Source organism: Struthio camelus, chromosome 1 (genome assembly GCF_040807025.1).
Source record: "Struthio camelus isolate bStrCam1 chromosome 1, bStrCam1.hap1, whole genome shotgun sequence".
Lineage (NCBI taxonomy): Eukaryota > Metazoa > Chordata > Aves > Struthioniformes > Struthionidae > Struthio > Struthio camelus.
Window position 1 is genome coordinate 137809322 of NC_090942.1, and position 17030 is coordinate 137826351.

General features: G+C 37.0%; 1 protein-coding gene across 7 annotated transcripts in view; it reads right to left on the reverse strand.

The window, feature by feature from the left end:
- Positions 1–384: 384 nt before the first annotated feature.
- The window catches only part of CDKL5 (cyclin dependent kinase like 5), a 124898-nt gene continuing 108252 nt past the window's right edge, over positions 385–17030 (reverse strand). For 6 of the 7 annotated variants that reach the window (XM_068918669.1, XM_068918651.1, XM_068918661.1 and 3 more), the window contains 4 exons: positions 9361–9463; positions 4151–4273; positions 2901–3020; positions 385–1591 (listed from right to left, as the gene is read on the reverse strand). In XM_068918669.1, coding sequence (XP_068774770.1) covers positions 1205–1591; positions 2901–3020; positions 4151–4273; positions 9361–9463 — 733 coding nt within the window. In that variant the 3' untranslated portion in view covers positions 385–1204. The remainder of the gene's footprint in view (positions 1592–2900; positions 3021–4150; positions 4274–9360; positions 9464–17030) is intronic. The other variant, XM_009669230.2, reaches the window with a different exon arrangement.

Below are 17030 nucleotides of genomic sequence, written 5' to 3' on the forward strand. Positions count from 1 at the left end.
CACTTGCAATTCATGCTATGTTTCTTTGGTCTTCACCCCTACTATTAAGTGGAAGAGCACCTGCTTTAGCTTGTAGTCACGGGGCACTTTATATCTTTAGAGGAAAAAAATTGGTACTGGGGCTCTATGCTCATGATGCAGATGCAAAACTCCCATTAATATTAATAGGAAAGCTAAGGACACAGTTAGGGGAGAACACACTACATTTAGATTACTGTACAGTTCTGCAGTCTCTTACAGTTAGCCAATACTTCCAACAAACTAGCCCATAATAAAGCTTGGAACTGAACGCTGTCTTTTGTTTGTTGCCAGTAATGCCTATAATACTGGGCTCTAATAGCTGAGCAAAATTCATACTGTTACAGTCACACTTATATCCACATTCAACTTCCTTTTATTAGAAGTATAATACTGCACTTTATATCACAAATGTATAAAAATATGGCAGATAGTGTCATAACAATACCTTTCTTTTAAATGAGTATATTTAAAAAACAGACAGTTATTTTCCATTTATATATATATTTATATATAGAATAAAATACTCCTGATGCAATATATAAATGTTACTGTTAGTTTTTTTTATAGAAACTACTGTAGCTGTTGCACTGCTTCACAATGTTTCAAACAGCTCAAAATAACTTTACATTATAACATAAAAGATATGATTATAACAGTACGATATTAGATCATCATAAATAAATATTACAAATCCTATCAAATATGGTAGTTTAAAAAACAAATTTAAGACATACAATTTAACTTTAAACCCTTAACAGGGATACACTTTTATCACATAAACCTCACTGTTTTAACTAGGCAGCAAAAAAGGTAGTAAGGGCATAGGTCTAGACATGAATGTTTTCACCCTTGTAAGTGCCAATACATACCAAAAGTCTCCCAGCTTTCAGACAGAGATGTGCACTAAGCTGGAATGTAAACGAGAGAGAACAGTAATACATTTTTCTCCCTGAACGGCACACTCTGCCTGGTATCCAGTGACATTTCTGATGACTGGTAATGCACAATTCAACTTGTTTTACTGTGTAATCCCTGACTCTCACTGTGGTGCCAAATAGCATAGCTCCACATGTACATATTGCACACCTTTATAAAGCTGAAAATACAGTCTTACCATCACCAGAACCACCACCACTCCCCTATGTCAATCTCCATGTGAACTGGCCTATTTTCTGGAGTGCAATTACAAGGCTGTCTCTTTTAAATCATTCAGATTTGGCATTCGTGATCGGTTTGTTCGGTTATACGTGTGCCCGTTCTGTCCGCTCTTGGAAGGCAGCTGATCGGAGTAGGGAGGCCCATCGTTTGCGCTCCTGTTCACTGGTGCGACGTGCCAGCTAGGTTCCAGCTGGCCAGGTATCTGCAGTGCTGGCCTGTTTTTTGACTGAGACTCTTGCCGTACATTGCTGCTGCCGCTGCTGGAGCTTTGACTCATGGGGTGAATTCGCACTTCAGAAAAAGAAGCTTTGGCTGGCTGACTTGGTAAGGGTTGGAAGCGAGGCTCAGCAGGGACAGAATGATTTGAAGAGGAGAGATGCAATAGCTTTCGAAGAGATTTTAATGGCTGGTTCTGAAAGACATGGCGGAAAGCACTTGACCTAGTAACCTCTTGTTGTTATAATGCTATATCAGACTTCCTGTAGCAAAACTGTCATATTTTAAATTGAACATTTTAAACTTCATAGGACTTCATCACTTTTAATACGCATTCATTTGGAATATTTCAGTTCAAGCTATGACTACACACCTGAAAAAATGTCTTCTCATTATGATTCAAATCTATTAGCTACCTGGAAAGAGGAAATGGCTACATCAGAAAAACTTTTGTTCCCACCAATTAGTGTAGCCTGATTTCCTATGAGAAAGGAGGCGTAGACATCTGCATTAGTAGGAGTACTGACAGACGGACAGCTATTAACTTTAGAACCTCATCCATATTTTATGGCTATATTTTACCGATCTGGGAAATATGAAGTTCCTTAAAGTTTCCTGAACATCAGTGTGGCATAGAGAGAGACCTGAGTAGCTCTCCACACTGAGATAATGGCTGGCAGAACTCAGCCATTAGGCAGCAGCTGGGTGATAAGCCGTTCTGGTCCCTCACAGCACGGGCTTCTTTAGCTGGTGAGCAGGTCATAGAAAAACAGAGACATGGGTTTACTGAAATGGGTAAGGACCTGGGGGAGCCCAAGAACACAAACTGGAAGGGGAATTGCTTTCATTAAATGCCACGGCTCATAGAACAACTTATTTCAAACACTGCAGCTGTAACAAACCCTCTTGTTCAGTTTTCAATGTTGTAAAGGCAACACAGCACGGCACAGAGGCTCCCTCCCAAACCCTGATTCCCAAAAGCTGGTTTTAGAACTGGAGAAAACAAAGCTGCATCAGTGCACTGCTATACTCCAAAAATCTAACCTGCTCAAACAGCAGTTTGTGCCAGCTGAGGCACAGCTGCACTTTAATGCGGGTACAGTGCTCTTAGGACCCCATCCACTATTTCTGTGTGGGGTACCACTGCACCCTCAGGATGCACCATTCCCTGCAGTGCAAACTGGAGGGTCTTCATACAATGCTCCATTGCCTGCCAGAGATGTGCACTTTGATTTCGTTTGCCTCCAATACAAAACATAACCAATATTTCAGAAGACTCAAAGACTGAAAAAGGGACTTACTGTCTCTCTTATTTTCCCTGTCATTCATGTCTAGATTATCAAAGAATTATGCAGGATGGAAGGCACATGACTTTGTACTTTCAATGAGCAAGAAATGGGGAGGCTAGGAAATAATGCCAAATGCGATTTTTCTATTCACCAGAGAAAAAGCTGTCAAGACACATCAACGATCTCAGAATACAGGGAACCGATAACGCCACTTACCTGAGGCTGGATTTCTGTCATCTTCTCAGGATGCCAATCCTTCTGCCTGCTGCTCTGGTGATTAGAAGTGTGAATGGCTTTCTGTAATGCCAAAAGATCCTGACCATCACTACTAGGCATCTGCAACAAAATATTAATTAGCAATTTCTTAATATACTCTTAAAAATAGCTGTAAACCATTTCCCCCAGTTAATCACATAATGCAAGTGAATCCCATTACTGCAGCAGAATTGTAATGCACTTTCATTGTTTTTCCCCATAGTAAATACAGAGTGGCTGTGGATATCATGCAGATTTGCTATACCCTTAGCCCTTAAAGCATTCACATGCTGTTAGTGTTATTTGCTGTAAGAGAGAGCTGTTAAACAAGGCTTCCAAAAAAAAAAAAAAACCAAAATTGTTGCGCCTCATCTTCACTTAAAAAGCATTCCATACTGCAGTTAAGACCATGGATCAGTTCTATAAATTTGTTCCTATGTGGTGAAGCAGATCAAAATAATCTCTAAATTGATGTCTGGCTGATTTTGCCATCACAAGAAAAAGGGCTTTTTCTGTCCCCATCTTTCTTCTCTTCCCCAAATATTCCAAACTACAGTAAAAATTGAAAAACTCCCCCCAAAATGAAAAAGAAACAGCAACTTCAGCAAGACTTACGGCAGAGAAATTATTTTAAGCTTTTACTATAATGAGTTCTATCTCATTTCAATAATTTTATTCAAAAAATTGGAGAGTTAAAATTTTAAAGACAACTTGCACGAAAAAGAGGTTATCACGAACAATCAGGAGAAACAAAAATACAGTAGAAGCATGAGCTAAAAACTTTTTTTCCAGAGAATCTGTTGTTACGGTATTTGTTTAATTCAATTCCAATATAAAGGAGCAGTTTGCATACAAAATGCATCTCCAATACAGCTATAAAATAAATCGAGTTAATTTTTCCTGACTGAAATAAAACGAGATAGTCTAATTTTAAATATATGTGACTTTGCAACTATTTTCCTCCTTTAATATCATTCTCCTTGGAACTGTGTATATTGCATTTTCAGTATATCAGACTACTAAAAACATTAAAAAAACCCAATCTATTCCAACAGAACTGCCAATTGTACTAGAATTTATCGAACTGGCCCAGGATACTTAACTGGCATGAAGAGAAAGTGAACCCGTGAAAATAAAATACATGCTGCTGTAGTCAGTAAAACAAGTTTACTGGAGCGTTTTACAGTGCTACTGTACTTAAAAATTAATACCATGGGTAGAGTGACTACAGGAAGCTTTTTCAAAGAAGAACTATGCTTTAAATTATTCTTTGAATTAAAAAGAGGGAAGAGGGATTTCTTGATGCTTGGATTCTCCCCGTTGGCTGAGTCTGTCTGCAATATAAGATACAAAAACTAAATGCATAGTATTTCAGTTCAAGAGATCTGTCCTTACTATATTCATACATTATGTATTTTTTTTAAATTCCAACAATATATGATATTCATCCATTCATTTTGCCTGAGGAAAATAAAATACTGATTGATGTTCTGAATGAAAAGAAGTGTATGGAATAAATTCAAGGAATTCAATGCACATAAAGAATGTAAAAAGAGATCAGTGCACCTATTCTTACATTCATGCTCCATTAGAAATGCAGAGAACATTTCAGAGCCTTTTGAAAACAACAGGTAGCTCTTGTTGACTTTAATGAGCTTTGGATCAAGGCCATCATTTGTTACTTCTGCTAATGATCTAAAATGGTATGATATTTCTTATTTTGATATAAATGAAATATCAAACATATGCTAGCAGTAATAGCAACCAATTTTAGAATGAGCAATTGATAGTTACCTCTAAAAGGAATAAAAGCATTATGTTTTTAACTTTTAAAAAGAACTATGGCTCCAAGATGAATTTTTTTTAGTTCTGACAAAAATGTGCCTTCAACAACTTCATTTACAACCGCAAGGGCACTTGCTGTTTTAGTTTTATTTCTGTAGTACAAAGGGCATACCAATAGATACACAGGTAGCAAACAGAACTATCAAGTATTAAAATTTTAAGGGAGAATATTCCCCCCCTTCTCATGTACAAACAAGCACTCGACGCATAAGCTGTGTCTAGCGTTACTTTGTCTACCAAAAAACCCCTTTATAATACCACGTAACGATTATATGACTAAACAGAATGATAGAAGCACTACTAACAGAGAAGGTTTTCAGACAGTTTTCTCAGCTTCTAGATTCCACTTAGCATATCCAAACTAAGGAAAGGTAGAGTCACTAATTAACACAGCTTCTTTAGAAATGTTATGGTCAGAACACTTTTCTGTTTGAAGTTCAGTAAGCCAAAAAGGAAAGCAAAGCATTACTAGCAGGAGTGCTCACCTGCAACGGGATTTTCCAGAGGACATTGTTTCTTCAGAGCCATAGCTTGGAATACATGCCAAAATCTGCAAAACTTGCGCTCCTCTGAAAATAGTGCTTATTGACACTGCACACAACCCTCATGGATATCAACGTGCTTGGTGCCAGATTATGGAAAGAACTGTGAATCTAACAATCCTCAAACCTTTTGCTACGTTAAAGAAAGACTCCAAGCAAGATGAAAAGGAGAGTGGGTAAGACTAGCTCTGCGAAAACAATATTGCAAAGAATTCCTGTAGCAGGCAGTACTGATTATCATACCATGAAGAACTACACCCAGAGAACTCTACAGAGAATGATTAATGGAAACAACTCTTCTGGAGGAAGCGGGAGGGATTGATGCCAGCTCTGGACTATTAGAGATTAAGAGAATGACATCATTAAAAAGGTATCTTCAATCCAATTTAAGATACCCTTTATGACTCTTTGGAGAGTCTCATTTAGCCAGTGATCATCCTAAGGACATCAGAAGTAAATAGCAGCTAGCAGATGTGGTACCGTCACCCTCTTAACAAACTCACTCTATTACATGCTTCTCAGCGTTATGATGATTCTCAGGCCTAGCTTGTTATTTGCTGAAGAACGTCTATGTTGGAGTAAAGTAAGCATAACAACATACTTCCAGGAGTCTATAAGAATTGGTAGCCTTATTAAAAAACATGGATAGTTGCAAGCTACATGTTAGCTACATTTTTAATGTGAATTTATAAACAACATTCTTCTTGTGGTTGAAGAGCTATTACTACAGTACTGTTAAAAGCTTTTACTACTGAAGGCAAATTTGGTGCTGAACTGAAGATAAACATTTTTGTTTGTGCCAGAAGATCCTAATGAACATCCCAACGCTTTCAGGTAGACTTTCTCAACTAATAGACATTTGGTAAAGATCAAAGATCAGTGTCTGAATCAGGTACCTGTACCTTTACATTGGCGTGTGTAGTCTATCCTCATATACTCTCCTGTTAAACAGGACAAGAAAGTAGAAATCAAAAACGATTTTGTAATCGCTGGTGAGATCCAAAGATCCAACTGGTGCCAGCAAGTCTCTAGATCAGAATGTAAGAATTTTACGTCACCGCAAGAATTTTAAGCATCTTCCTGTGAGATACTAGCTCGAACTAGCCAAAATAATTTTCTCTTATGCAAAATTTTTTTTTCTCTCCTTAAGAGTGAAAAAAACAAATGAAGACAAAACAGGAGTAAGGACTGTGTGTAAGTCTGTCCTGTCCTGTTACCAATGATGCTTTTGGTAGTTACAGATCAAGGTACTTACCATTTAGAATTTTTAGAAAGCTTTGGATTTTAAGATGCAACCCAATCCAGTATATTTTTCCTTCATATAGTTTAAGCTGGAAGTAGTTGATACACTATCTATCAGCCAGGCTTTTAAAGTGTTCTCTACCACCATGCCTGAAATGATTTGAATCAGGGCAGACTAGAACAATGCAAATTTAACATTGTTTTGGAAAATGCATCATTGGAATCAATGTTTTTAGCTGTGCTTTCCTTTCGGGGACGTTTTGATACCAAATAACACCGGAGTTTAAATATAGATATTTTCTTCAGTTGTGTAATACAAATAGTCATATTTTAACTGGGCACAAGTATCAGGATGAACAACTTCAGAATCATGCAGCAGTTTGGGATTGCACATCAGCACATATTTAATTATTAATCAATGCTATTATTGTATGTAAGAGATTTTAAAAAGTCTATCTATTTGCCCTAAAAATAGAACTAACTTACAAACTACATATATACAAGAAGAGGAAGACTAGCGCTGTGGCACAAAAACTAAACTAACAGCTGAACCTAAAGAACATAATAGAAAAGAAACTAGGGGCAACTGGCATGAAGAACCGTTACCAAAGCTCGTACTGTGAGCCATACAAATGTATGCTGCGCACAGCTTCAACAGTCACTTACTTTGTATATGTTGATGGCATATCCCAATAATCTGCTGCACCAATGTTCAGTGGAGAATATTTTCAGCGTAATGCCATCTGATCCCACATAGTGGTAGAACTTCTTTAAAAAATCTCCCTCTTTCATATGCAACAGACTAAGGCCCACTGCATACAAAGCTTAAAATCTAGTCTCCACTGATCTATTTACATTAACGTGAATTAAGAATAACTTCAGCAAAGGCACAGGCCAATGAAAAGGTGTTGTTTAACAGGAATTTTGTGCACTACTGCCCAAAGATTCATCACACAACCACACAATAGAGTAGAGAGGGAGAAAGGTATTTTGAAAAATAGTCTGACATGATTCTGGAGGTAGAAGTCCTTCTGCTTTCATTCATAGGCCATTTTTGTGAAATAAGAAGAGGTAGGAGCCACTGCCCTAAAACCTGGCCAGAAGGAAGACAAGGCACATTTTTTGTGTGTGCTAGTTAAAACATGCACGCACACATTCCATGCAGTTCAAAGAGAATAAAAAAAGAAAACTGGTTCTCTCTCCCAATTTTCATCAGATCAGCCCTCCATTGACAGCCAGAGTCACGCCACCTCACTTTATGACAGCAGATATTTTACTTTAGTTACTCCCCTTTGCCCTGTGGTACCATTAACAACTTTCGACACAAATTCAATTGCAGAAGAGTAAGCATGATTTACTCCGTTCTGAGAACCTTGAAAACTGTAATTGGAACTTCCCTTATAGAAGTATTGCTACTTAATTTTTATAAAACATTGAGCACTTAAACAAAACAAAACATAATCTACAACAAATGGAATTAAGCAAGCTCCTCGGAAAAGTGGTGCACACGTTACTATACAGTCTGATTTTCAGATTCCAGTCAGGTCTGAAATTTATCCTCTTATTCATACTCTGAGAACATCTGACACAACACCAGTAACAAATAAGGAATTATTGTTATTAACAGGTTTATAATAAAGCCACTTTTTAAAGTGAGAAACCCATCGTAAAATAATGAAAATGAAAATTATGGTAGAACTCTTAGCTTTACTACTCAGACTATGCAGAAAAATGAAATAAGAATGAAGCCCACTGAAAAGAACAAGTACCATAGAAAGATACAGAAGGCTTACTTCTGACATTATTTTGTGCATAAGATTTAGCAATATGCTAGTATACTAGTAAGAAACTATTAAAAAGTTCAGAAGTTCTGCTGCTGATGGCCTGCCTGAGAACTCCAAGATCACACTTTTTACTAGCTATAATTTAAAACAGAACACCTGCAGTTTTAAAAATTTTGTAAAACAGACTTAATCTAAACATCATTTTAAAAACTAAACATTTCCACAACTGCCCTCCAAGAATAGGATGATATGAAGTTTAGATTTCTTCAGTACTTAGATGAAATTTTGTTTTAAAACTTTGTGAAAAGTGAATATACTGCTATCCGCTGACAAAAGAAAGTTCTTTCTCCTTCCTGACAACTAGAAGGAAATGTAAAAACGCATAAAAGACCAAGGCTTATACCAAATAACAAAAGCCACAATCCCTATCCCCCAAAAACCACAAAGCATTAAGAATGGTCGAGGTACATTACCCTTATTTCCAGCTACAGTGAATGGCAAGAAGATGGAGGCCATCATCAAAGCCATGAAAAAGACTGGAAAGAATTCTCACTTCTAACAGTTTTATCTCCTTCTAATGGGTGTCTGATAAATTATTTAAGCTGAGGACACACAATAACGTAGCTGTTATTCTTGGAATAACAGATCCCACAGTTATCTCTGTTATTACGTTGGTCATCACCATATACTGTGAAAGAATTTGCAACTTTGGCTTAAAGCTCGCATCAAAACTGGTTCTCAAAGTGTCAGAATGAAAAAAAAAAAAAAAACAACACACAGGAAACGTATCTAGTAGGTGAATAAATGTTTGAAAAGGCAGATAAATAAACCCTGAACAGGGAAAGAAGTTGACTTTCATATAGTGAAGACTGAAATTGAAAGAATAGACAGATATATGCGGGTATGATCACAAATCATACAGAGGTACTATACTGATCTAGCATATTAACATGGTTCAATTCAAAACTGATAATTGCATATTTTCTTTTGGAAATACTGTATACTTACAGTTTGAGATTTCTTCTTTTTCTTTTTTATTGCCCTGAAAAAACCTTGCTTTTCTTTCTCCTTGAGCTGTTCAGAGTGACTGTTAAGATTTTCAGGACTTTTCCTAAACATGAAATAAGGCATCGTAAGAGAGAGTTCATTTAGACATTCTGTAAATTTTTTGTAAAAATAAGATCTTATGACAAAGAATGCAAATTATTGATTAAAGCGAAAAGATTTGAAATGTTTTAGCGTTCATTGGTTCAAGGGTTACTATACAAATAAAGGATAAACAGTCTTACTAAATGGGATAGGAAGAACACAGTGTTAGGGCAAAATGATTAGCTCAAACCAGTGAACAGTTATTTAGGGAGAAGGTAGGCATGCATGTCTTCTTTTTTAAATAGAATTTAATATTCAGACCAAAACATCACACACAACATATTTTAAGAAATTAAAATCATATCTGAGAGAACATACAAACGATGATGAGGTATAAAAGCACAGATCCAGTTTATCCATTGCTTGCTGAAGAGTCAGGAGTTGCAAAGAAGTTCATCAGACAGAACAGATTTCAATCAAAATTCCTGACCTTTGCTGACATGGTTCCAAATTTATCATCTGTGAAGCCTGGGGTTCTACTGTTGTCCATTTCAACTTAACAACTTCAGTAAAAGTTTGTTATGCATGGGTGAGGCAGTGCTGCCAAGAGAAGATGACCCGAAAGTGGAATAGTTGCAAAGACTGACTTTTTATTTCCACCTTTTATCTCAACTAAAACTGAGTTATCTGCAGCTGATAAGCAGCACGTTGCTTTAAAGTACATACAGTAAACTATGGATGCAAAGTACTGATATGGGGTAAAAAGACTGTTTTAACCTATTGGTGAGACACTAACCGAATGCAGTTCTAGTGTCCTCTAATATATTTTGAAAATTGGAAACGGTGCAGGGAAGTTTCATAGAAATAATTTCTGAGACAGACAGAACGGCTTACAGCAATGGAGACAGAGATTTCAATCTAATATGTTAAAAAAAAAAATCAACCAAACAAACCCCACCATTTAGAGTTTCCTTGATTGCTGCGCATAGGTACTTTTCCAGGGAGAAATCACTGAGTACAAGAAGGATCTTTAAAGTAAAGGGAAAAGACGTAACAGGAACAAGTAGGTGGACGGTGCAGCCAGAGAAATTTGTGTTAGAAATAAGGCACTGATTTTAACAACGAGAATCATTAGTTGCCAGAATAAACTCCTTAGGGGAAACCGTGGATTTCCCATCTCTGACTTTTCAAAGCAAGACTGGACACCCTTCTGGGAGGTGCACATTAGTCAGATAAGCTACTCTGCTTAGCCTCCAGGGAATGGATGACACTTATTAGCAATTAATATACAGGAAGTCTTCACTGGGTGATTCAATAGTCCTTTTTAGCCTTAAGTTGTATGAAAACAAAAATGAAATTATCCCAGCGGCTGGATGGAAAACCTAAGGGACAGCCACTGTTCTAAGTGCTCTGGATGACAAACAGAAGCAGCTTTCCTTGGAGTAGCTGTAACGTAGCAACTCTTAGCTGTCTGCTATAGTTATCTTTGGGTTCTAATTCTGGCTTAAAATGCTATGCTGGTGATTCAGCAGCTGCTGCATGCTAAGCTGACATTTTTTTTCAAGCAAACATGAAACATATAATTGGGGTAGGAATCACTACCGTTATCTTCCTTATCGATAAGAGTATCTTCACTCTGATACGTGATTTGATCAACTCCTCAATTTCTATCCCAAACCCCCTCAATTCCAAAACGTTCTCTGGGTCTAACTATAACTGTATGTAGTGTTTAAATGTTGTAATAAAATGCTGTTGCTGAAGAAGGGAATGCTTAGAGGAAAGACTTACAGATAGAGAGGATGGTGGAATTTTTTCTAATTTAGATTTTTGGAACATAAATCTATATCCAAAAAACTATTCAAATACTGAACAATACAGATTTTGCTATAAAAATTACAAAGCTGGGAGTAGCTATAGGATTGCTAAGGATTCCCATTTCCATCAGGCCCCTGTATTTGGCACCATTACATAACAGCATAAGGCAGTCCTGTATCATTCACTTTACAGCACCATGGTGAAAGCCCAAGAGTAAGGACTACTGACAGCTTTACAGATGCTGTCAACTCATAAGGCTGACTTAAGACACACAAAACACCTCCTGAATGATTTAAGTGATTTTTATTTTTAGGAGTTTCATCTTCCTTTGTTTGTTAGGAAACTTGGAGGAAAACACGCACCCCAAGTAAGCTGGTTGGGCTCTGAAAGTAATGCAAGGGGGCTGAGGACAGAATCATTCAAGCCTTGCCCCAGAGGAGCCGATGTGCATCCACAGCTGGCTCTGTGCCATTCCCAAAATACAACCTAAAGGACAAAGAAACAAGCACGCCCCAAACCATGGCCCCAGTGCAAATTACCAACCCAGTGAGTATGTCGCTATAGAGGAACCAGTCTCTCAGACCAAACGACAGTCCCAGCATGGTTACTCTGCATTGTTCTTTCAATCTCTTCCTATGACTTTCCTGCTCTAAAGTCCATTCCAAAATGGAGACACCGTACTTCTAAAGATGAGCTTTATCTTCCGAATAAAACTTGGGACTATTTTGGCCACACTTTTAGATAGAGATTCACTCAAGTGTAATTGTTTTCTTTGGCCCAATGAACCTGGACAAGAAAACTGCTGCCTATAGCAGATGAGCTGACAGAGGAGAAGTGAAATTCTGCACCGTGATCTGCTAAAACTATCGTTACCAGACAGTGGAGAAAAATAAGGCGCAGAGGACTGTTCATTTCCAATCGCTGCGTACCCATAAGCCAGTGGTTTTACATTGACTGGTTTATGTCACTAGCTCCTATGACTCATATTGCAGTACTGTTGTCTGAAAAAGCACTGACCTTGAAAAGCAACCGCTTCAAAGCGTGCTCATTATGTGAAGAGGGCGAACATATATAGCATTATAGCAGGAAGTTTCAACACAAGGATTTTGGACTGAGTAAAAATAGAGCAGAACATTTCGATCGATGATATGAAACATTGCAATATTTCAGGCATCCCAAAAGATTTTCAGACAATGGTCAGTACGGCAAAAATTAGGATTATCAGAAGAAATTGGATTATATAGTCACTCAACACTGCCTATTCCTACAACATAACTACAGGTCTTGTTATTTTGCATAAAGCCTCAGCTCTTGGAGACAAGCAGTTACCCAGGAATCTCAGTGTCTTTTACTAGCAAATAAGTCTCTAGCCTTAAAAGATGCAGAAAAGAGCCCTCACTTGGAGTGCTCAACCTCAAGCACAAACCAAAGGCAAAATGTCCTCCTTCCCACTGTTTTATCATTTTGTTCCTTTTGCACGCTTAGGACATATAATATGGGTCATTTTGGTCATTCTGGTCTGAGACACTCGGGAAAGGCATATATGTAAAGAGAAATTTTGTGACTATCACTCACTTACTGGATACCTTTCTTGCCAAGGACAATTTCATGCAGGTACAACGAGGTGGAGAAGCATACATGCATGAGGCAAGGAAACTGATGTGTCATAAGATTAGTTAAAAAATTAAATAGGAAGCATGCTGCATTCATGCTGACATAGACAGACTTATATTGCACCCTGTTCCTCTCTGGAGGTAATTCTTCATGCCCCTTTCTGTTACTCCTTCAGCTTTGTTAATCTCAACAGGCAGCCTGCTTTAGAAATCATCTTTAACTGCCTCTTTACAGAAGAGCTTACAACTACATGAGTAAGATTTTGCTCTAAAGGAAGAATTATTCAAAAGTCTGAAATTTTCTTCGCAAGGTAAATGAAGAGTTATTAACTCTCAAAGTTAACTTTTGGTTTTGCTTAAAATAAAACCCTCAGTAGTTAGAGTTACCATAAACGGAGGAAGAAAATGTCAGAAACTAGTGAAACACCTCAAATATGTGGTCTATTTGAGATAAGAATCTCAATCCCAAACTTCATTAGGTTTATTTCTCAGGCAGGATATTGCTGAATATAAATTTTGGAATGTTTCCTTGTAAATAGCATTAGGTTGCAGCATCTAATTTTGACTACAAAACAAAAGCACTGATGACTGGGGAAAGGATACACTGGTTACTAGAACAGAGGTTGCATGCACTAATAGGGAGGTTCAGATGCTGCCAAGTAGATAAAAAGAAAAAGGCAAACATAGTAGGTGACAATATATATGCAATAGTCTTATGCAGGAAATGTCAGTTATACCATTAGGAAGCATGAACATCTTCAAGCTATGCAGAGCAGAATTCTAAAGCCTTAACCAGTCTAACGCACATAGTTAACTTCCAAGTTTGCAAGTTGCAAATTTTGCAGTTCCTTGATTATTTTAGACATATTCCAGAAATCTGTAAAGGAACTGGAAAATATTTACAATGCAGGAACAGGTTATACTGCAGACATGTATTGCTTTAAACTAGTTTGCTTAGGTATTGATAACCTTCTAGTTTCATAGACTTCAGGGTGAACTAGCCACTTGGCTTCTCAGGCAGACTCTTGCCATGACTACATTGCTACACTGATGCCAAAACAGCAAGATTAAGGACAGCTGGTTCATGTTTATAATATTCTGGGGTCTTGAAAACTAATGGTAGAGAGATAACAGTAAGCCTTTTTTATTTTTTGGAGTGATAAATAAAAGAAAGTGTGTGTGTGTGTGTGTGTGTGTGTGTATGTTTATAGGGGTGTGTGTGTACATGTGTATATATACATATTTGTATAAAAGTAAAAATACATATAAAGATATAATATAGGTGTTACACATGTGTATGTATTCTTTTTGCAGGAAGAGATGCTAGAGAAGATATGACCAGCTGTTTCTCATATAATTAATATATGAATGAATATTGTTTTAAACAACAGAGGTTTCCAGAAGCCCCCAAATATCTTTATGCAATCAATGCAAGCACTTGCAATATGAAATAAGATAAAGTACTGCATGTTAGAGCTTATCACAAAGAGATACTTGGAACTATAACAGTGGTAAGTGTAATTCAGGTCAACATTAGGGCACATTGGCAGAACGAGGTAAAAGTGGCTTGCCTGTTAAGACAAAGCTCGTACAAGTGAAAGAGAATAAAAAATCTATTCTCGTACCTAAAGAAATAAAAATGATGGAGAAGTTCAAGGTCATTTAGAGGAAATTAAACTGAGGCAAACAAAAGACTTTCTGGAAAGCTGAAGTGAACAAAGGCAAATTTTTTAAGTTGCCTAAAGCACAGAAATGATCTAGTAATTTAAAAGTAAATCCTGATGACAAAAGTTGAGTTTAGCAGTATAACATCTTTATTTTACAGAGGCAGGACAGTGAGGACAGAGTGAAGAAGTGCACACAGAGACAAAGGAACATCTGTGACAATTCAGTCTAACAAACATTCAAAAAATCTTTGACAGAAGAAAGGAAACACAGAGCAATAGCATGATAGAAGCAATATTTTACAGTAGTGGTAAGTCCAGGGTGGAATATGTCACTCATAATTTGAGATGAATTGTTACATACCAGTTATGTATTCCAATAGAACATTAAATATTTACTTCATCATAAAATTGATGTAAGCAGAACCACATTCCATTAGAGCTTTCGACATTATCATAGGCATTTACACAACTTCTATACAGAAAATTAAGTAGAGAAACAGACTCTGCATCACTGAAGAATCTCATTAAGCTGCATATACGGCACAGAACAATTCTGCAACATTAGACCACTGCCAGGACAATTTGCACACAATCACATGTAGAGCTGGGCAGGAAACGTTTCAGGATAATAGGGAGTAGGAGAAGCAAAGAGAAAAAGAAATGCATGCCAAAATAGTAGATTGCTTAGTGTTGAGGGCACTGCCACTCTTCCATTTTACAAGAAGTGCTTATTCTTCTGTGGGTTTTTCTCTCAAAGGAGCTGTTCCACTTTGTGGAAATATTTAAGTATATTAACTGGAGCAAGGACTTAAATCTGTTTGACTCAAAGTTCATTGAGGGCCTTAGTCACCGGACTATATTCAGCATTTCTGTAGTCCTTCCACTATTTCAACAAGATGAAACAGCTTCAAGAGAAGACATTAACGGAAATAGAGAATGTGCTTCAGAATAACCTGCAACTTCTGGTTCAGGGCATGCACTGGTTAGACCCAAGATCTTGGTTCAAGACTCTGGTTTATATAACAAAGAACAAAGGCCCTGAACTTGAGTTCCTCACGTTCCAAGAAGTAACACTAACCCCAGAATACTTGCTATTGTATGGTGAGTACCTCTCTTGTTTTGACAGATAATTCCACCCTGGAGCAGAAGGATCTTCCCACTAAAAGGTTAGTTGATAATATCAGTCTGCTGCTTTGAAATGTTTCCGTTTTGATGATTTGAAATTTTAAGTGAAAAAATACTTGGTCAAAAAATTCCCAACCAGCTCTAATAACATGCTATTATTTCAATTCAGAGTTAATATAACATTGCAAGACCCTTTGTAGCGACTGCATAATCGAAGGAAGTATCTTGCTGAATTATATAGAAAGCAAAGCAAAATTCCAATTGGCTTAACTTATATGCAAGATAACGTAATTCAGATATGAAGGACAATAAAATATGTAAAAGGGTTCAAGAGTGGAAACAGTACCTTCTTTAGTCACATAAAAGTCAGTCACAATATAAGCACCATCTTTTTACATAAATGACCACATCCCCAAACTACCTACCACCCAAACAGAGGCAGGTGGGGCTAGTGAAGGATAGAAAGTGACGTCTACTGAATCAGAGGAAGCAACACAGTGCTCTGGAATAAACATCTTCTATTATTGACATAGGTACACAACCTGAATACAAGCTGAATTACAGGTTGTTGTGCTTTTTTTTTTCCTTTAAAAAAAAAAACACCACAACAGGTAACTCTCAGGTTGTTCATGTGAAAATACATTAAGTTAACAAACCATCGGAACAGCTCTTTATATAGCATGGTTTTTCCGCATTTTCAGAGTGCAGTGTTTCAGTGGTATGAAGTATAGTTGTCTCATGAAAATATATACAGTCCATTCCTCCCACTAATCCTTTGAAACTTCATTTGCTTATTTTTATTGAGTGTGCTTTATTGTAATTGAAAAAAGTAGAAGATTAAGAGTATTTTAGAGCTGAATAGTTCTCATAGCAACAAAATTAAGGTATTCCCTTTTAAGTCCTGCAAAGCTATAGATGCTGTCATTCTATTAGCATAATTATAGTTAATTGTTTTATGTATATAATAGAGGCATGTGGTGCTTTTAATCTTTTAAAATCAATATACACCATTAAGATATTGCTTAGTCCATTATCCCATAAAATGCACTCATTTCCTTCTCTGGAGCATGAGCAAAAAGAGAGCAGCAGTCCCCATTGCAGGGCGAATGTTATATTCTTCATTTATACAGTCCTATTTTATATTTGGAAACATGCAGTTTGACAATTTTTTTCCATTTGTTTGACACTTCAGGCTTCTGGAATCCACAGATGAAGCTTATGGCCTTGCTATCCATACTATATGCACACAGGTACTTTCTATGATCTTTAACCAAAGACAGATAACAGGAAAAAAAAAAAATCAGGAAAGACCAGACAAAAGTATATAATTTTAATGCATTTGTTGCGATAGTGTAATGAAGTATTTCTT